The sequence below is a fragment of the Hyaena hyaena genome, unplaced genomic scaffold (genome assembly GCF_003009895.1).
Source record: "Hyaena hyaena isolate Hyena2069 unplaced genomic scaffold, ASM300989v1 scaffold_249, whole genome shotgun sequence".
Lineage (NCBI taxonomy): Eukaryota > Metazoa > Chordata > Mammalia > Carnivora > Hyaenidae > Hyaena > Hyaena hyaena.
In genome coordinates, this window is record NW_024080880.1 from 500,771 (window position 1) to 523,606 (window position 22,836).

Consider the following 22,836-nt stretch of genomic DNA (forward strand, 5'->3'; position numbering starts at 1 on the left):
CAGGTCATGAGAAGCTCACTTGAACAAAGTGGACTATAAAGAAGTAGGGAGTACTAATGAATTGGGATGTAGGCCATTAATGGACAGGAAGCACCAATGCGCTTGGAAAATATAGACAGTAAAAAAAAAAGAGCTGATTATCATGAAGTAGGATATTTGAGATGTTGATTTTGAAAGTAAAGAAAGTATTGATAAATAACCTATATGACCATGGATTTGGGTGGCTAAGGCTCTTCTAAGAAAGTCTTTTGAAATGATTGTCAAATAACTGTGAAGTCACTCGGGACTTCCAGTGAAGGATAGGCAGTACTGTATTGGAACTGGCTTGCACTGACTTTCAGTTAAATTTTTAATAATTTTATAATTTGGTTGGTATGATGTCCACAGCTTAAAATGGCAATAGGAGGAATATTTAAAATATAAAAACCAGAAAACTTTACAAATCCAGGCCTTTTTCCCCTTTTGCAGAAAGCCAATTGTTAAACATTTACTAGTTTGTTACTAATAGCAATATCTGGGTACTGCAGTATACTAAGAATGATGGAAATATCCATAAATGAATAGAAGACTGTAGTAAGAGGAATTAGGTAGTCAGATTGAATGCTCTGGGTCTTAAAAGATTAGGATTTTATACCTTGTTTTGTTTTCAAAGGGGTTAGAACAGTGATGATTTAAAACTGGGAACCGAAGAACAAAGACAACAGTCCTACTTCCTATATCTTCCTTGAGATATATGGAATGTTACATACATTCTAATATTTTTATTAATATATTAAACTATATTTTAACATTGAAATGAAACTTAAAATTATTTATGCAGTGCAATGCTGTGGATTTCTTTATGCTTTGCTTTAAAACTAGGCCAGTGGTATTCTTTTCTTTATTAAATTAAACCATGAAAAGAACAGAAAGAAAAAAGTAAATGTACCTAGTTATTCTTCTAAATATACAGACCTACTCTGATGAAAGATATCTTAACATTTATATGGTTTAATCCATTTATTTTGCATATGAGCAATTGAGTTCTAGAGGGAGAAAATTACTCATCAAATATCACTTAACAACAGAGCTGAGACTAATACCTCTGTCTGTTATTTATTTTTATTTTATTTTACTTTTTAAATGTTTATTTCTGAGAGAGAGAGAGACAGAGAGTGAGCAGAGGAGGGGCAGAAAGAGAGGGAGACACAGAATCTGAAGCTGGCTCCATGTTCCAAGCTGTCGTCAGCATAGAGCCCAACACGGGGCTCAAACTCATGAACCATGAGATCATGACCTGAGCTGAAGTCAGACGCTTAGCCAGCTGAGCCACCGAAGCGCCCCTAATACCCTGGTCTTTTAAATTTTAGAAAAATAGAAATAATTCCATTGTACGCATTTATTCATTCATCTATGCATTTTTGGTTTCTTTATTCAATAAATATTTATGGTATATATGAGGCACTGTTCCTGGCATAGGGGCTGTCAAGATGAACAAAACAAGAAAAACATGTCCATTTTCCTAGTTTATCTCATAGTGGACAGAAATAGAAACTGAAAAAATGCATAAATAAAAATAGAAAATAAATAATATACTACATAGTTACTAAATGCAATGGAGAAAAACAAAGGAGGTGGTATATCTATGGTAAGTGAGGAATTGCAATTATAAATAAGATAAATGGTGGAAGTTTCCTTGAGAAGGTGGATTTTGAGCAAAGACTGGAAGTGAAGGAGTGAGGCACAAAAATATGCAAAGAAAGTGGGTTCCAGTCAGAGAAAATGGCAAGTTCAAGCCCCTATGTTAGAATGTGGCTCTTTTCATTAAAATGTACCTCAGGTTAAGAATTCAGGCAGTCATTATTACAATTGCTTTATATATATTGAATTCATGGAATATTATGATCAAGTAGTCTTGTCTAGTCAGTGGATGAAGATGTTAATAAGGTTGTTCATCTCTCCCTCCTTAAGTCCCTGGGACTCAACTAAAGCCATTTATTTACTATTTAGAAACAAAACATTAATTTTTATGAATAGTTTAATGTAATAAGGTTATAGAAATACATATATATATCTTTTATATATATATCCTATATATATATATCTTTAAAATACTTTGGTGATATTTGCATCATCTCCTAATAAAATTATGAAGCTCTGGAAAAGGTACTGTCTGAAAGTGAGAATGATGACTCTTTTAAGAGTTTCCAGTGTTGAGGGGCATCTGGGTGGCCAGCTGGTTAAAGAACTGACTCTGGGCTTCAGTTCAGGTCATGATCTCATGGCCTGCTCTGTGCTGACAGCTCTGTGCTGACAGCACGCATCCTGCTTGGGATTCTCTTTCTGCCTCTCTCAAAAGGCAGATCCTCTCTCTACCCTTCTCCCTTGTACAAGCGTGCTCTCTCTCAAAATAAATACATAAATAAACATTAAAAAAAAAGAGTTTCAAATATTGAGGTTTTTTTGCTGTGTGTGTGTGTGTGTGTGTCCTACACCTATTCATAGAACACAAGTAGGGGAGGGGCAGAGAGAGAGGGAGAGACACAGAATCTCAAGCAAGCTCCAGGCTCTGAGCTGTCCTCACAGAGCCAGACGCAGGGCTCAAACCATGAGATCACAACCTGAGCTGAGGTCTGATGCTTAACTGACTGAGTCACCCACGTACCCCATAAGTGATTGGAATCTTAAAGGAAAGAAACTTACTTCCTCTGGCTTTCTGTCATGTCTTTGGTTATAACTTTTTCTGTCATTTGTCATGGCATCATCTATCACACCATTTCATAATTCTTAGTTTATTTGGCATGTATTATGAGACTTTAAGCTTTGCTACAGCAGGGGTCATGCTTTGTTTTTGGCTAATCTCTGCATACACAACCTGGCATGAACACTTCCACCTGGCTGGTGCTCAATAAATATTAGAATAAAAAAATATGAGTAAATGAGTAAGAAAGTGAATGCTTCCACATTTCTAAAAATTATAAATTATTCTACAGGTAAAAGCATAGATAGAATAACATAACAGGCAAATGCTGCAGTCATAGTATAGCGTGTCTGTTTCTCCATTGATTGATTACATAAAACTTGAGATAAGAATAGGATCCTGATATCTTTGGAGAACTTGGTAGCTTGTCAAAGTGACTTCATATTTTTTTTCATTTATTCAACATAACATTTCTATGACATTGGTAGGGAAGCTTTTTATTAGATACAACTGAGAAATTGGGGATTATTCAAGGTCTTTTATTGACTTGGTGAAATCGTTTCCTAATATGATTTAAAATTGGCCAAATGACAGTAAAATATATTGTTGATTACTCTTATTTATAAGAAAAGAAAGCATTTGACCAGGAAAGTTCAGGATACCTCATTTTAAGAATAAAATGCAACAACCAGAAGACTCATTATATTAGGAGTTCTGAATAGTGCAGAATGAGTTATCATATACTGGTTAACCACTTAAAAACAATAACTGCCTTTAACTGCATCAGATCATTTTAAACTTGCTGCCTCTCATATTATGCTTGCTCATAATGCCATATTCCTCATATTATGCTTGCTCATAATCCCTTATTCCTCTATTAACTGTCAGTAACACAAGAAAAACATTATGTTTCATTGTCCTTCTTCTCAAATATCCTGTTTTAAGAGATTGCAGATGCTTTGAGATAAAACTGCCAGAATTATTCCAAGGACTGACAGGTTTGCTAACAACCAAATGCTTTCAGATCACTGCACTAGCCTCAGATCCATCTTTGATATGAACCACATATGGCTTCAGTCCTGTTTTCCTGAATTAACTCTAATTTCCTAGTGACCAAGGTCAGATGAGTCCAGATAGGGCTCAGCTGTTCTTACCTACCACATATGTTCCAGTATTGTTGGTAATTTATTTACTGTAATAAAAAATTAAAATGTAAATCTCAGCCAAATTTCCTTTACCAAGGGAGACCTTCGTATGGGTTATTTCCAAACTTTGTATTAGGGACTATTAAATGTTACTTTTTCATAAAAAATAAGAAATATTGCTATAGCACTTCTGTCCAAATATTTAGGTTATTACTAGAAATAAAATTGGTTATGTGAAATTTATTGAGAAGGGATAATTCGAGTAAGTATCCAGTACCACCAAATTTACTTTGCTAATTATGAAAATTTGTCAGAATAACTGCCTCTTCTTTTAGTAATTTCACCATATTCATCCATACATCAAAGTCCGGCTAATTCTGCCAGACATAATGGTTTAGAAGACAAAACATTTTTTTCCTGAATGTTTGTTTTTTAAATGAAAATAAGTGGATTCATAACAGAAAAGTCTCTTTTAGATTATTTCAAGATGTTTTGGGTGTTGTGCCACTTGATTAACATTTTTAAAGAATCTAGCTCGTAGTCAACGCCTCTAATATTATATGTAATAGACCATATCACAATAGTACTGGATTGTTTTTGTGATCTTGATATTTTGTGGTTATGGTAACTCAAAGAAAATTAATGTTAAGGATTTGAAGTTTTATTCATGAAAATAAACTTTCCCCTAGAACATACTTTAGAAGTTAATTTTAAATTCTTGTTTCTGGAGGTCACAAAAATATTGATGTTATTTTCTCCTCATTTTTAGTCTGACAGGTTTAGTGAGCACAATATGGTTTCTAAATTTTAATTTGTATTTGACAGCAAGCAAAACAGATGAAGAAGAATTCATTTATGGAAAAAAAAGTTCATTTGTGTACTAAAGAATTTAAGCCAACAATCCGTTTTTTTTTTTTAAGAAGATGGCTTTGTGTTTATATAATAGGTTGCTCCCAGTAAGAAAAATTCTATGCAAATGGTACAAGAGTAATCCTTGCTTTATTAGTTTCATAACATTTTATAAGAGATAGAAACACAATTTCAAATCACTATCCTTACAGTAATCTTACCACTTCTCAAATCTCTCTCAAAAATGCTCAGGAGACACACTGCCTAAAACCATTAGTTATTTGAGATGTGCAAAGAGCCGAATAATTGCAAGTTGTAAACTTTGAGTTCTGTCAGAAACTAAAACAAATATATCCTTAAATTTTAAATCATTAGCTCTACGTTTAATATATTTTAAGTGTTTACACTGAATGCTGTTTTTAAAGCACAAATCACTTGGCATCTTTGAGTTTTTTTAATCTATTGTATTTCTTACTCTTTGTAAGTTTACTCTTGAGGAGAATCTTTTCTTTGATCCTTCTGTTGATGTTTCATAGCCCATAAAACTATTATAAAAAGACAGTGCCTTATGAACTAGTTTCATTGGCTTTGTGCTGATGTAGCAGAAACCAAATCAGCTTACAAACCTCAGCATTTTGATAAAATAAACACGGCTAAACGTTGACATCCTAAATCCATCCAACTTAATATAGAAGAAAAAGTGTCTTTAAGTGGGGCACAAAAACAACAACAACAAAGAAAATGAGTCCAGTGTTCAGAGTGACAAGGAAAGTTGCTTGAGAAAATAAGACCTCTTTAGAAAATTTTAAATATGCTTTTCCTCTGTAGTGCTTTGGCTTTATATACATTTCCAGAAATCTTTGAGTCATGATTTAATTTATTTCCTTAACTTTATCTATCTAAATTATTATGTACAACATAACTGTAAGAATAATACTTAGGAATATTTCTCATTTTTGCCAAAGAACTAATTATCTTGTTAGGTAATTAAAATTTTTCTGTAAAATTATGATGTCATTAATCCAATCATCACTTTTCTCTTTCCAAATCTACCTTCACTGCTAATTGTTTTTTTGTTCTTCCTTATGAAGTAGCCTTAGTTCTCTCATCTGTGTTAAGTAAAGGAGTAAAAGAAGATTTTTTTCCTCCACTAATTCAATATTTCTTTTACTTGGTTAAATTCTATCTGAACAGCTTTTCTCTTCTCCTTTAATTTGTCATTATCTCAATGCTTTCCTTAAAGAGAACGATATTATCCTTACTTAGCTTATTACCTGATTTTCATTTTTCATATCGCTCATAAATAATACATTCTTCTTGAAAGTCTTTCCTAATCAGTTAGCAGCAGTGATGCACAGGGCCATGCTATGTCCCAGTTCCTGAATCATTCCTGATTTCTTACATAGTTCCTTTCCTCTTGGTAACACCAAAGCTAGAAAACCTGCACAGACTACATTTTCTTAATTCCCATCTGTGATTTTATCCTGTCATTTGACAATAGTTGATAATGACTTCATTGAATGAAACCAATTTTAATTACAGTACATTAAACAAAACATAGTATATGTGGTTCTTTCTACATATCCCATGCTCACCTACAATCTTATTTGCAACTTGATGTGTCCATTCTTCTAAGTAAGTTTACATACAACTTTCACATTCAATGTACAAATATTTTATTGATTGTTAATTTCATTAAAATTTTTTAACATTTATTCATTTTTAAGAGACAGAGAGAGACAGAGCATGAGTTGGGGAGGGCAGAGAGAGAGGGAGACACTGAATCCTAAGCAGGTTTCAGGCTCTGAGCTAACAGCTCAGAGGTTCGAACGGGGTTCGAACCCAAGAACTGTGATATCATGACCTGAGCCAAAGTTGGACACTCAACCACTGAGCCATCCAGGCACCCTATTAATTTCATTTTTAATTACCTGCTTACTGACTTTAAATGTGTTTTTATTCCTTTTTAAAAATTATTTTAAATTTTCTTTTCAAGCTTTTTTTTAATTTAGAGACAGAGAGAGAGAGATCATGGGAGGTGCAGCGAGAGAGAGGGAGAGAATCACAAGCAGGCTGCGCATGGTGCCGGGCTTGAAGTCACAAACCATGAGATCATGACCTGAGCCGAAATCAAGAGTCACACACTTAACTGACTGAGTCCCCCAGGCGCCCTAATGTGTTTTTATTCCTAATGTTTAATTTGTACAGCTTCCATCTATTGATTTTAACCTTAAAGATTCTATAGCCTATTTTACTATTAAAATGTTCAACACTTTTCTGTCCTCCTAGAAATAAATCTGGCTGAGGCTTCTTATTTCCTCCTTAAATAATAGATCTTACAGTGTCAGTATAATTCCACATGTGTTTAATATAAATACTTTGAAATCATAGGTCAAGCCAATTCCAGTGTTTTAAATCCTCTTTTCTTCTACTAGAGATTCTACCTTACTAAAACTTTGCATTATTAATTGTCTTTCTTTCTCTAGCTTTTTAAATCTCTCTTTTCTCCTGAAACCTCTCCATTGACATTTAAACATGCTTCAATCTCTTTAATCTTTGAAAATCTTACTTAAACCAAAATATTCTTCTGTCTACTGCCCTAGGGCTCCTTTTCTTCAGAGACCTGCTTACTGATATATATATATGTATATATATGTATATATATATGTATATATATATATATATTTTTTCTTTTTTGGCAGTTTCTGGCTCCACTTTACTTCCTCCAAATCCTTCCTTAATCCACTTCTATGTGACTTCTAAATATTTCACTTCTCTAAATGAGCTCTTGCTAAAATAACTAAGGGAGGTTTTTTTGGCCAAATCCAAAGGAAATTATTTTGTTCTCATTGTATGCATTATTTATGTATTTATTTATGTTTCGCAAACCACTACAGGTGAGCATTCCCTCACTCTCCTTTTGCCTTTATTTCTGCAGCACCACCATTTCCAGATTGTCTTTTTTAAATCTTTGTTCACTTTTTTTTTGCATCTCATTTTCAGGCTCAGTCCTCTCTGCCAGCCTCTGAAATTCAAAATTTCACCAAGCTTGTTCCTGGGATTTTTCTTCTATAATTTTTTTTCCCTATCCACTACTTGGTCTTCTATATCCAAGAAGACTCCAAAATCTTTATTTTTAGCTTGATCTTTCCCTGTACTCCAGATTTGGGTATCCAACTTCACATGACAGATTTATTTAGACGTTTCTTAGGTACCTTCAACCAACCTACTAGGTATAATATTTTCCTCCAGTCTTCTTTTGATGTTCGTTCTTTCTTTCTTTCTTTCTTTCTTTCTTTCTTTCTTTCTTTCTTTCTTTCTTGGTGCCTCTCAAGTTTGAGCCAGAAAACAATTCATTCAAGCTAAACATGATCTTACTTCCTATAGTCCAATAATGATCAAACATTATCCATAAGACACACACACACACACACAAACACACACACGTTGAAGTCTTAGTTTTCTCTCCATTTCCAACACTACTTCCCTAGTACAAGTACTATTTCCTACATTGACTTTTGTTGTGTGCTCCTAAGAGCTATGGTATCAACATCATAGCCATCTGTGTTTGTTAACTGGCCTTACCCAAAGGAAAAATAAACTTTTAGTGTCTTCATGACAGGAGGTAGTTTTATAACTTAGAGTAAAGTGCTCCCATAAATTAAGCTCTTTGCTTCCCAGAGTGACTGGATGGTAGAGGTGCTTATTTTCTTTGATGATTATATTTCAAGGATGGCTTCTGGGTCCTTGAGAGAGATAGTCCTGGACTGTAAAACTTATGAGAGGCTTTTAAAAAGATTTGCATCTCAAAGTTTTAAAATAAGAATTTACAATTACATAATTTTCTAAAGTGAATAATCTAAGAAAAGAGAGTAAAGAGACCTCAGTGCTTATTAGACCATCAGAATTCTGGAAAGGCCAGGGTAAAAGTGAGATCAGGGACCTGGTACAGGAAGTAACTCATCTAAAGTTGAGAAGGCTGAGGGAAACAGCAAGGTTATATTGGTCATCCCTATCTCTTTCTCTATCACTTCTATCATCTTCTAGTACCATGTTCCTTGACTCTGTGTGCCCCAGCCAAAGTGTGCTCCCTTCAATTATGTCAACCATCAAGGTCATGTCCAAGATAGAATCTCTTAACTGCTTTTCCCTTATCTAGAAAGTTCTTCATCTCTCATTATGTAGTTGACATGGACTCAGCCTTCAGATATCACTTCTTTCATTCTTTCTGTCTTTTTAACATTTTTTTTACTACTTTTCTGGAGATTTCTTTAAACTTTATTTTCTAATATTTGCCTTGAGATTTTCATTTTTGATATCAGATTATTATTTTTTTTAATTTTTAAGATGTTTATTTTACTTTTGAGAGAGGGAGAGAGTTCATGCACACAAGTTGGGGAGGGACAGAGAGAGAGGGAGACAGAGTATCTGAAGTGAGCTCTGTGCTGACAGCAAAAAGCCCAACATGGGGCTCAAACTCATGAACTGTGAGATCATGACCTGAGCTGAAGTCCAATGCTTTTTTTTTAAAAAGGTTTTATTTATTTCTGAGAGAGAGAGAGAGAGTGAGAGAGAGATTGACAGCATGAGCAGGGGGGGGTCAGAGAATGAGGGAAATACAGTCTGAAACAGACTCCAGGCTATGAGCTGGCAGTCAGCACAGGAGTCTTATGTGGGGCTGGAACCCATGAACCATGAGATCATGACCTGACCCGAAGTCCAATGCTTAACCGACTGAGCCACCTGGGTGCCCCATCTGAAGTCCAATGCTTAACTGACTGAGCTACCTAGGCACCCCTTGATATCAGAAAACTGACAATTTTTTTCAACAGAGTCCGTTAATTTTTTTGTTTATCTTTTAACTCTTTGAGGACATTTATACTATTTTGTTTGTTTTGTTCTTTATATTTCATGTTAGAGGCTCTCTTCGACTATTTGGTTATCCTTGCTGTTTGATAATCTATTACAGACTCTACAAGGCTCACTGGAAACTCTGGATGCTTGTGCAAAGTGAAAACCTGTAAGCCTTGCAAAGAGGGTGATGTGTTAGATCATTTTGTACAAATCCATGATATGTGCCCTTATATAGAATTGATGTAGTGCAATGATTATGGATATAAACACAGTAGCTAATGTAGGCACATGAATTTGGGCAAATCATTAACCTCTCTTTGTTTTGGTTTTCTCATTTGTAAGATGACAGAAAAGATACTTATCACCTAATAGAAATCTTGTAAAATTTAAGTGATTTAATATTTATAAGTAATTTAGAATAATGTACCACACATGTTGAACTTTATCTGAGTTAACTGATATTATGATGACAATGATGATCATCATCATTATTCTCTCTGTGGTGCAGTTCAGTTTTGCTTGAAAAAAATCTTCTGTTGTCTCTTCTGGAGGAATTCTAAGAACAGTACAGAAAAAGGAGAGAATAAAACTCTTTCTGGAGAGAATAAAGGTTCAAGTCGTCTGCTTGAGCGGGGTGGAGCAGTCACGATGCTGCTCAGAAAAAAGAAGGGGATCAAGGATCTAATGCTTTTAAAGACATTCTTTCAATAAGTTTTACTTTTGTTAGAAATTTGATCAAAGTTTCTGGCTTTGAGATCATTCTATATCTATTTCTATTGGATACAGAAATTCCAATCTCTGAGACTTCTGTGGGAGAAATATGGTTATAAAGTTTTCTTAACTGAGTTACAATTCACCCTTCTGCTTTCTAGCTTCCATTTCTGTGTACATTCCATTCTTTTGTGCCTTGTGGATTCATACCATAGGAGAGAACATGTACTCAAAGGTGATAGTCAACTTGCCATCTTTGCCACACTCTTGGTATTTTTTTAAGGAAAATTTACATATAAGCACTTGGTGGTAGTATGGTCTCTTTTTAAAAAATAATTGGATTTATAAAAATACTATTGCACAGTATGCTCCCATGCAGTGTCTTATTTGAGGCTCACAAGAACATTGCAAAGTTGGCAAAGATATTTGACTACTATGCACACTGGAATCAAAAAGATTAAATGGCTCGTATAAGAACAGAGATTCCATTAGTACATTAATACAAGACATACAGCTAGTGATCATTACTTCTGTCTCAGCCTGTGTTATTCAGAATATACATATTATTTAAGTATAAGTAACCAATTATTTCAGAATGGTTAGGTTTGTAGAGAAAAAAGCATCCTAAGCTTCCTATTCAGCTTATGAATTTGTTCAATACTCTGTTTAAATACATTGCAAGCTGTCTTTGCTGTTTTAAATTTGAAGGTTTCAAATTTGAAAGTTTCAGTAAAAATCATGTTGTGCAGTCCTTTTGTTTTTAAACCATTGACACTGGGTTCTCTTTACTATTCAATAGAATAGAAGTAATAAAATTGCCAGGAGATGCCAAAGGTTAGTCTGCCTTTTCAACTTCCTGTAGAAATAGGTGAGAATTGAAAGGCACCTCCACGCCCATCACACACACAAAGAGTCTACAGAGACTGTGATTTTTAATCACACTTTGGGTTTTACAGTTGTGTTTTACAGCTATAAATGAGAGGTGCAAAGAAGTGCCCATGCTAAAAAAGAAATTGTGGTCAAAGAATGACAATAAATCAAGCAACCAATCATCATAGAATATATATTTCTAAACTGAAATATTTCTTATTTGGGGTTTTATTTTTATTAAGAGAAACAAAAAAAAAGTTGGGTGACTTCTCTATCTAAATGTATTCTACAACTTTAAGAATAACAGAAATACTTGTATCTTCTGCATACAGGAAAAATGAGTGAAGCTGTACAAAAATCATAGACAATAGATTTCTGAAAATCAGAATAAATCAATGAGAGATCTTATATAGAAGTGGAAGGTTGGAAATGATTCTTTTCAAAATGATTATCAATAGTAATTTCTAAGAGGTGCTCATAAGAAGAAAATATCAGTGCAGGAAAGTGTTCAGAGAACTTTATATGAAAACACATTTTGTAAAATCTATATTTAGTCAATTAAAGTTTCATTTTATAAATTAGATATTTCAAATGTAAAATAATACTACAGTCACATTAATTTAAAATTAAACTATATATATCTGTAAGGTATAGATTAGAAATAGTCCTTAGTTTCTTGGTTTTCAGTTGTTAAAAAGAGTTTGATCTGTTTATATAGCAACATATTAACAGTGGAAATGTTATTGTACTGTTAAAAAAGAATTTCTCTTTTTTAGGTTGCTTCTATTGTATAATTTTTAAATTAGAAAGTACTATTAGTATTTTAAAATTTATATTACATATTAGAATATAACATATATAAAATAATACTATAAAAAGAGGAATATATAATTATGTATTATTTTATAAATATATAGACATATTTAAAGGATTATTACCATTGTAAAAATTCTGAGTCCCCTTCTTTTTGGGACAAAAACACTAGTCTTCAAGTTTTATTTAAATTAACTTTTATCAATGGATGGAATGTGTTATCGCTAATTGGAAATCATGTAACTAAAGCAACAAAACATTAAATCTTAATGTTCTTATAATTGAAACAAAGGAGAGAATTTAGGCAGTTTCTGGCCACTACAGGTAAAAATAACTTTTTGTGTACTTTCTTATCTCTCCACTTGGTTTAGGCCTCAGAGAGTATATGCCATAATATCATAATACCATGATATTTCAGTATCACTCTTTGTTTAAGAGTTATATTTTATTTTACTTATTTTTTTAAAGGTTTATTTATTTTTGAGAGAGAGAGAGACAAAGTGTGAGTGGGCAAGGTGTAGAGAGAAGGGGAGAGTCTGAAGCAGGCTCCAGGGCTCCGAGCTGTCAGCACAGAACCAGACGCAAGGCTTGAACCCGTGAGCCATGAGATCATGACCTGAGCAAAAGTCGGATGCTTAACTGACTGAGCCACCCAGGCCTGCCAAAGAGTTACATTTTAAATTATCAAGTGTTGGGTTTGCAGTTGATGACTTACATTTTTAGAATTATGATTTGTGGTATTTTGTATCTATTTTTTTATCAGCCATAGATTTGCTAAATCAACAAATATGTCCAATTTAATTTTTTTTTATGTAAAATCTCCTTAATCTGTCGATGAGCTTTAATTTTGATTTTATTTTGTATTTAAGTCTCGCTTAATGCAAAGCATTAGTAGAATTTTTTTTTATCTTTGAAAGGAAGTGCTGGCTCTTACATTATGTTACCAGTTTGGGAAGCCAGATGAATATATGCAAAATCTCACTATTGTGGGTTGCCTGGGTGGCTCAGTTGGTTCAACATCTGACTCAGTTTCTGCTCAGGTTCTGATCACGTGGTTTGTGGGTTCGAGTCCTGAGTTGTGTTCTGCACTGACAGAGCAGGGCCTGCCTGGGATTCTCTCTCTACCTCTCTGCTCCTCGCCTGCACGCATGTGTGTACTCTCTCCCTCTCTCTCTCAAAAGAAAAAAAAAATCATATTGGTCTTAACTATTCCAATAAAGATTTCATCATAACCTTAAATATTCTTTTCATTTATCTTTCCTACTTCCAACATATGATTATTTTACTTTAAAATTACTGACATGCCACCATGGCTGCTCAGATATGTAATCCTATCAATCTTATTCTAGACTTTCTAACTGCAGTCTTTCAAACTTTGAGCCACTGGCTTTTTAGCATGCTTTAGTGTTTCATTGAAGAGTAAAGGATTGAATTCCTACCCTCTCAGCTCTAATGCTATACTTGTGTTTAGAAAACACTCATTATATGTTTAGGTTTTCTTCTTCTAATAAATTTAAGGTTTTTCTTCCTATTTTACCATTGAAATCATGCCAGAACTTTTCTAAATATTATTGTGCACCTGTCTTTTAGTGGAAGGAGTGGTAATATCTCATTTATGACCTGGCACATGTAGGATAAATACATGCTTAAACTGTAAAAAGATTGCATATCTATGTATTTGAAAATAGTTTTAACTTTCTATGACAGTGCAACCAATAGAGTGAATATCCTCCTTGTGTTTATAGCTTCAGTATTATTTTTTTGTATTTGTATAAGAGTTTACCTGGGATAAGGGCTTACAGATGAGCTCCCCATAAGCAGACAGTAACCTTTTCATGTTTATGTTTTTACCAGTGCCTTCTGAACAAAAGCCACTTTGTTCCTTTGCTAATAAAATCCTAGTGAAGTCTTACTGATAATTTTCAGTTGGATATAAAAACTATCCCGTTTTATTGGTCCAGGGGTCTCTAGTTGGTTTGTAGATTTGAATGACAGCTTTCCTGTTGTCTTGAAGCCAGCTGCTACCAGAGGCTCTGCAGTTCAGTGAAATGTGTACTTGTAACAAATTCCTTATATTTGTTCAACCTACATCCTTGTATATTCGTGGAGGATGATGTGACATTGGGTCTCATAGCCAACCAAACTAGGAAAAAAAACAAACAAAAACAAACAAACCAGAAATACACAGAAAAACCTCAAGGTTTTACAGTGTCCGTTGATGTCCAGGGTCTGTGTCTTCTGAATTTGATGTTATAGTAATGGTGAAAGATAAAATTATAGAACATGAGATACTCATGTGAGATACAACACAAAAGTTCCTCCTTATTAATCTTGTTGTTTTCTCTTTTTTTTATTGGATTCTATGATTTACCAGCTGTACATTTTTGAACATTAAGTGTTTTTAGATACGTTTTTTAAATAAATTTAAATGAAATATAGTCAATTCCATCTAAATATTGTAGGATCATATGGGAACTAAGGAATATATTTCTTACCTACTTTGTTTTCCCCTAGAAATCAAAAATATCTACATATGACAAAATGTGGGCCTTTATGAGTAGCAGGAGGCAGTCAGTACTCGTTAAAAGTAATGAAGAAGGAATCCAGAGAGTCCTCACCTCTGATTATGCTTTCTTAATGGAGTCAACGACCATCGAGTTTGTTACCCAGCGGAATTGTAACCTGACACAGATTGGCGGCCTTATAGACTCCAAAGGTTATGGCGTTGGCACCCCCATGGGTAGGTTTTCTGTCAGTCACTTGCTCTTTGTTCATTAATCTTAGTTGCTGTGAGGAAGAGGAAAAACAAAGCCTCCATATGCCATTAGGAATTTTGTTTTTAACAAATCTGTCTTGCTATGTTCTCTTACTGTATAAAATCAGGCAGCACTTGGACATCTGCCTCTAAACAGGTAAGTAACAAAAGAAAAATTGATTTCTACCAAAACAGGTGGTAGACATTTTTACTGTATCAGTGTTGAAACAACCCGTAACATCAATATAAAGACCTTTTAAATTCTACATTTAAAAAGTATTTTATGAATCAAATAGTTTTTGCATTTTATTTTTCAGATTTGTGGTTTATGAGTGTAGTATTTGACCTAGAAAGTTAATTAAAAGAATGAGCCACAATGGTTCATTTGTTCCTGTGGATGTTTCTTTTATTATTTAATTGTAGAGAAGATATTTGTTGTATTTAAGAGAAATAGCAGACTGTTTTCCAGTAACATATCTAGATTATTTGAAATCTGGATGAATTATTTATAACATCCTTTTGCTTTCATATGACAAAATTATCTTCTATAATAATCATGAAATGAAATAAAGGATCATAATTGCCAGAAAAGACAATGATCATTTTGCTTTATTGTACTTCATGAATGTGTATAATATATATGAATATATATATTCATCTGATGAATAAGTGTATTAATATATAATATTACAGTACACATGTATATATGTTGGGCTTCATAATGGATCCCCTCAAATGTCCACAGCCTATCCACAAAATATGTGAACATGTTACCTTATATGACAAAGGGGATCTTGCAGATATGATTAGTTAAGAATCTTGAGATAGGGAGATTATCTTGGATTAACTAGGTGGGTCCTTATAAAAGAAGGAACAAGGGTTAGAGTCACAGTTAAGGAGATATGACAATAGAAGAAGTGAAAGGAAGAATGTCTTAATCCATTCCAGCACCTGTGACAAAGTGCCAGAGATTGGGTGTCTCATTAAAAGCAGAACTTTATTTTTCACAGTTCTTTAAGCTGGAAGTCCAAGGTCAAGGTACCAGCTGACTCGTTGTCTGGTGAGACCTGCTTCCTGTTTAATGGATGGCTATCACATGGCCGAATAGTCAGGGATTTCTCTGGAAACCCTTTTATAAGCTCATTCATGAGAGCCATATCTAATAACAAGTTACCTCCCAAGGACCCCACCCCCAAATGCCATCAGATTGAATGAGGTTTCAACATAAGAATTTGGGTGGTCACAAACCTTCAGACCATGGTGTCGGGAAATTGAGGGAGAAGGAGACAGAGAGAGATTTGAGAATGCTACCTGCTGAACTAAACATGAAGTAAAGGGCCACCAGCCAAGCAATGCAGAGAACCTTTACGAGTTAGTTTAGAATGCAAGGAAACAAATTCTTTCCAGAGGTTGAGGAAGGAATGCAGGTCTGCAGACACATCACTTTTAGGACTTCTGACCTTCAGAATATTAGATAATACATTTGTGTTGTTTTAAGCCACTAAATTTTTAGTAATTTGTTACAGCAGAAACAGAAAACTGATACCGTATAAAAGGGGAAAAAAATAACAGATTAACATTTTTAATTAAAATCAATGTAGTTTTTGAGATAAAGGGGAAAACAGTTATTCACTGGTCCATCACAGTAACAAATAATAACATTAAAATTTTTCTGAGCCTTAACTTTTGCAAGTTTGTTAATGAGTGGGTCAAAACTGACCTTCATGTTTTCATGTTTAATAAAATAGCATAGCCATATTTGTCAATTTATCTTCACTCATAAATTTAAGTTTAATTTTGAAAAATTTCCTTCAAATGAACTAACATACATACAATAGTTATAAAGTTGGGCATAGATTTATAAGCATCCAATTTCAAAATAAATTCCAGAAATTACAGTACTATAAAGAGTTTTTGTTTCTTTGAAATCGTTTCTAGCAGCTTTCAAATGTCTTGGAAATCCAAAAATTTTCCACCTCATATAATAACTTCACCAAAAAAATTTCTATACCAAATTTTATCATATAAGATAAATTTTTCTGTAATTTATTATGTAGTTCAAAATAGTTTGAACTGGCTTTTAGGGAATTTTGAGATACTAGCTCCTGTAAGACTAAAAATTACTATATTTATATAGTAGACCTAAAATAATGCTTCCACAGTCACTATAGAAATGAAAACAAGTAAACAAAAAACCCTCAAAACCTTGGATTCTTATTCCCCAAGTAGGCAAATGTAGCTGAAATTAAATGAATTGGGGGTAAATTGTACCATGGGAATTCTCCAAATTAAGTAGAATGTTTATTAAAGAATAAGAAATTAAATGTATGCTAATTCAAACCTTAATAGAAGTTGGATTATCAAAACTCAACAGTAATTGTTTAGAAATTAGATGCACAGAAAGTATTTTTGAAGTGAAAAATTTTATTTTTAACGTGTTTTGACAACCTAGTGTGTGGTGAGACTTGATGTCATTGTTGTTTATAAGTTCTGCACCAGAACGACCCCTTTGTTGCCTGAAACAGGCAAAACCCCTTTGCCAAAACCTTGCTGTTGCTATGCCAATATATGCATTAATTACAAAGTTTTATAATTAACTCTAATATATGATAAGTGTTTATTAATGACTGAGTTTTCATAATTACTGCTTGAAGAGCAAAGGTTTTGTGTTGATGAAGTGCTCAAACTGTGGCACTCACTACAGTTAGATTTGGTATCCTCCTTTCCCAGGAATTTCAGTAAGAATTACATAATGAACTCACCAACTTCATGAATTTATGTCCCATTTATTTGGAATTTGTGATGAGTGACCTCTTTCTTAATTTTTCAAGTATACTTTCATTCATTTATAAAAAGGTATATAAGCAAATTTATATTTTAGACAATAGACTGATAACGTGCTATTAGAAAGTATCATCATTTGCAACAATCTTGCAATACCCGAGAGGTGTATTATGCTAAGCGAAGTAAGTCAGACAGAGAAAGACAAATACTGTGTGATTTCTCTCATATATGGATTCTAAATAACAAAATGAACAAGGAAATAAAAGCAGAAACAGCCTGATAGATACAAGAAACAAACTTGCTTACCAAAGGAGGGAAGGGTGTAAAGGCAGGTGGAATAGGTGAAGGAGATTAAGAAATACTACCAGTAATTAAATAAATATCATGAAGATATAATGTGCAGCATACGGAATCTAGTCAATAATTGTAATAGCTTTGTATGGGGATAGATGGTAACTAGATTTAACACGGGAATTATTTTGTAATGTATAAAAATACTGAATCCCTAGGATGGACAACTAAAACTAATAGGATATTATATGTCAATTACACTTCAATTGAAAAAAGTGTTATCATATAGTATTATGCCCAATGACATTCTAGATTTAGCCTTGTCGTTTAATCTTTAACAAGTCACTTGAAAGTTATGACTTCTAGATATCTTTTTTTTAACTGCTAAAATTAGAAAGTTATAGTAGGAAAACTTATGGTCTATTTAATTTAAACTCACAACAATTTTTCTGATAGTATGCTTGACAAATTCTGAGAGTTTGTTCTAAATTGGGCTAGAAATTACATGGAGAAATACAGTTAGCTGATGTCTTAGAATAAATTTTAAAAATCGAGCACACTCTTAAATACTTATGAGGGGTGCAAGCAGTGATTTGTTAGGCTCCCATTGGCTTGTAGTTCCATTTGGAAAGAACTAGAGCAAATAAATACATTTTTCAGTGCTGTCTATGGAAGAAGTGAGATTCTCATATATCTTCACCACCTTCTGCTGCTTTACATTATCTGGATGAAGACAGAGATTTTTATTTCTTTGTTGTTGTAAGACTACGCAATAGCTCCTGCATTCTGTGGACCCACTATCATTTGTTGAGCAGGTGAAATCTACATCTGAAAATATGATAGTGCAGCAAGATTTATAAGCAGAGAAAACACTATCTTTTAGAGCTATAATAAATATGGCATTTTACATTAAATATGATGATCTCATTATGCAAACTTGAGAAACCCAGGGTGATGAGAAGTAAGTTTTGAGGAAGTGGTGTGAGAACTTTGCAGTCTAACACAGGTATTTTAGTTAGTGGTAGTTACATAATAGCACTTATCATTTCAAAATTCCCAAAATAGTTTTGACTTTTGCTTAATATAAAACCTTAAACTGGAAGTATTTTTGCTTGTTTGCTTGTTTGTCTTGTAAATACAATGTACCAGTGTACCAGGACTGTCTCTATCATACTATATCGCTTTGAGGAAATGCTTACTAAAAATAAATTGAAATAAGTATATTATACAAATCTCAAAAACCCACTGGGATATTTCAGGTGTGAAAACTATTTTAAAAAGAAAGACGATATTGAATTAGTTCTGTTTTTTTTAATTTTTTTAATGTTTATTTTTGAGAGAGAGAGACAGCATGAGTGGGAAAGGGGCAGAGAGAGAGGGAGACACAGAATCCGAAGCAGGCTTCAGGCTCTGAGCTGTCAGCACAGAGCGTGATGCAGGGCTCAAACCCACAAGCTGTGAGATCATGATCAGAGCCAAAATCCGACACTTAACCGACTGAGCCATAAAGGCACCTCAATGGTTGAATCAGTTCTAAGGAAATTCTCTGTGATAATTTATTGAAACGTACAAAAGGAAATTACCAATCTCCCTACCCCTGACACTGTTTACCCCTGACACCTTTTACTAAAAGGTAGAGACTTATTAAGGAAAATAGAAAACAATTCAAAATTTAATAGAAATATGAGCTATATTTTTAAGGTAACTTTTTGAATTGAGGAAAATATACTGGGCATAGCACTTAGAATTTCCATCTCCTCTAATTTTAAGCTTATCTTTTAGGTAAGATGAAAGAACAAAAACAAATTAAACTATAAGCCTTAGGATGTAGATTTTTTTTCTTTTATCTGTTCAACTCAGCTGATCAGATCAACTCTTGCCCTTCTGAAGAAAGCTGAGTTACTGTGCAAAATGTTCATTGATGTTGGCAAGAGCACTCGCATGAGAAACTTATAGATATCAAGTCGTATTGAAATGGAATAATTTCTTAGTAGTGTGTAGATTAATCAGGGTTTAATAGTATATTAGTATTTTTGTTAAAGTAATTTTTTTAATTAGGCAATAGCATATGATAAATTTCTAAGTTTTATAGGACATTCTTGGAATTTTAATGTGAAATTATCAGTACATAGGAATAAAAATTCAAAAATCTGAAAAGTACTATGATTCAGCAAAATGATAAACCAATAAGAATATTTTAGCACATCCTTCTTTATATTTACTGGCAAATAGTAACTTAAATTTACTAAATTCTTTTATCTCTAAAAGTTACTTAATGCATGTAGCCTATATTTTATTTTTAGCCTAATTCTAAATAAGAAAATTTGAAAACAATAATTTAAAGGAAAAATATTCAAATCATTCACCTGCACGTATTGCAATCTACTTTTTGTTTCTCTTATTCAGATGACTTGTTTCTTCTGTATGACATGATAATGTTAAGTTCTTTAGTGAATTGTATTTTATTCCTTCATAACAGCGTAAAATGAATTTTGAGACTTCAACACAGTATGAGTGAATCTTAACTTTCTTATATCAGTTCACCAGAGAAGTATAATCTAGAAAGAGGCATTTCATACTTCACTCCTTTAAATACTTGACTTCTGAGAAAAAGACAACAGGCAGTAATTTATGATTTGCTCTGGCATACCTGTACTAAATATATGCTTCATGAATTATTTATATTTATTTAGTCATTAATAAACACAAGGACATCCATCTCTTGCGCTTGAATGAGATTTCTGACTTTCCATAAACTTTCAACCAGTATCATAGTCTGCATTTCAAATAGTTAACTAGCATTTACCAAATATATCATTATTGTTCAAGTATATTTAAGATTATTTGTAATACATTTACTTAGTTTGAAAATTTCGTTTAATCATAAAACAAAGAAATGCATTTAGGTATGAAAATGTTATTTGAGGCTCTTTTTCTTTTCACAGCAAGAATTAATGAGGTCAATAAATTCAAAGCAAAGCAATGTGGGCTCAGGTTCTGAAAATTTAGATCAGTACCAGAATTGTCCCAGGATTTTAAGTGTATATTCTGCAGAAGACATTATCCATAGGGAAAATTTCATCTTTATGAATGCTGTAAATGTGATCAAAGGGAGGATCTCCCTTTGCTTTTATTATTGTTCAGATTGTCAGACATTGTCAATAGAGGCACATGTGACTAAGTGCAGGAGGTTAATACAGAAAAGAGCCTGTTTCTTTCAGCGTAAGAAATCAGAGATGTTTGAAAAATTATATATATTTTCCTTTGCCCCCCAATAGCCCATGCATCTTCTTGTCAGCCCACAAGCTGGGCCTGCTCTGCTGTGACTCATCCAGAGGCTGCCCTCACCATTAGTCATTCTGAGTATGATGATAACTGCCCAAAGTGTGTTGCAAAATCACCGAATGACTTCAGTATAAGCTATTTAATTAGGGAAGCTCTGTTTACACAAAAATACCTTAGTGAAGCATTCACAGCAATGATGTGAAGGTAAATGCTAAATAAGCAGACACTGGTTTAATTAAGCTTGGGGTGACATTACATCCCTTTCACAGTTTTACTGACAGCAGCAATGTTATTTCAACGTGATATTTACTGTATGGTAAGGTTTTGAAGTTCTTACTCTTAAGTTAACCGAACTTCCTATGTCATTCAAAAGAATTAAATTAAAAAAAAAAAAAACTGTAGATGGGGTAAAGCAAAAAAAAACAAATCAGCAGTTTTCATTAAGGAATATTTAAAATGTGTGAGCAGTTGCAATGTTGCCTTTTACTTCACCATAGGTGATAATCTATTCATCTGAAGAGGGTGCCTTTCTACTTAATGGCATTTTCTATTGCATTGCCTCCCTTCTTACTGCCCAGGCTAAAAGCCTTCTTGGTTTCTCTCTTTTGAATGTTGAGTGCACATTGCACTTTGAAGACTAGGAAGACTCAGCAGTCCATGAGCTGGTAGGAAAGCAGCAGTCTCAAAAAATCCATTAGGACCAGTTGGTGTTATTTTGCTTTTCTGTGTCCAATTTGGTAGAAATATTATAAAGTGACTGAATGGTCTCATTAAAAAGATTTCTATTTTTAACAACGAGTTAGTGGCATGCTTCATTTGTTCATTCCTCATGACTTTAATCACACATATAAAATATGTGACCACTAAGAAGGGGATGGAGAGATTGTGTTCATGTCTGTGCATATTCTTGATGCAAAATTTTCTATATCATTTGTTCCCATTTTACTTGTGGGGTTATTCAATAGTACGTTTCAGTCAGTGAATAACTATTTCTGTGAACAAAATCCAGATTAATTCAGTCATATCATAGTCATACAAGTACTGAAATAAATGTAATACACAAAGATGTAAACCAGAAATATAGAAATGAAGAAAAGATTATATCTAAAGTAGATATTTTTATACTTTTGAACACCGAGGTTAAATTTAAAGATAATTTTATCACACACAAAATTGTTATGTACATTTTATTTGTTATATTATTTAATTATAAATGTTAGAATATATTCCTATTTCATACTAGGATTTTAATTTTACCTTTATAAACTCTTTTATGTTAATGAATACAAAATAACAGTATCCTATTAATGATTCTCCAGTAACTTTTATTTCATTACAATGTTCTTACCCATAATTAGCCTAAAGTAAAAAATGTTGCAATAGGTTCTATCATTGACTCTTTTTTTGAACATTTATTCAATTTTTGAGAGACAGAGAGAGAGACAGTGTGAGCAGGAGGGGTCAGAGAGAGAGGAAGACACAGAATCTGAAGAGGCTCCAAGCTCTGTGCTGTCATCACAGAGCCCGAAGCAGAGCTCTAACTCACAAGCCTTGAGATCATGACCTGAGCTGAAGTCAGATGCTCAACTGACTGAGCCATCCAGGTGCCCTTCATTGACCCTTTATGGTAGAAGTATACCACTTTGACACATGAACGATGAAAAATTTCTTTCTTCACTTCTTTTTTCTAATGTTAAATGCATGAGATCTCTTTTTCTTCCTTCCTTCCTTCCTTTTTCTTTTTCTTTCTTTCTTTCTTTCTTTCTTTCTTTCTTTCTTTCTTTCTTTCTTTCTTTCTT

The 22,836-nt window shown here is 33.4% G+C and overlaps 1 protein-coding gene across 1 annotated transcript in view; it reads left to right on the plus strand.

Moving 5' to 3' along the window:
* Positions 1–22,836, plus strand: part of GRIK2 (glutamate ionotropic receptor kainate type subunit 2) — a 397,494-nt gene that overhangs the window by 347,682 nt on the left and 26,976 nt on the right. Inside the window, exon 14 of the mRNA XM_039244665.1 lies at positions 14,437–14,662. Coding sequence (XP_039100596.1) covers positions 14,437–14,662 — 226 coding nt within the window. The remainder of the gene's footprint in view (positions 1–14,436; positions 14,663–22,836) is intronic.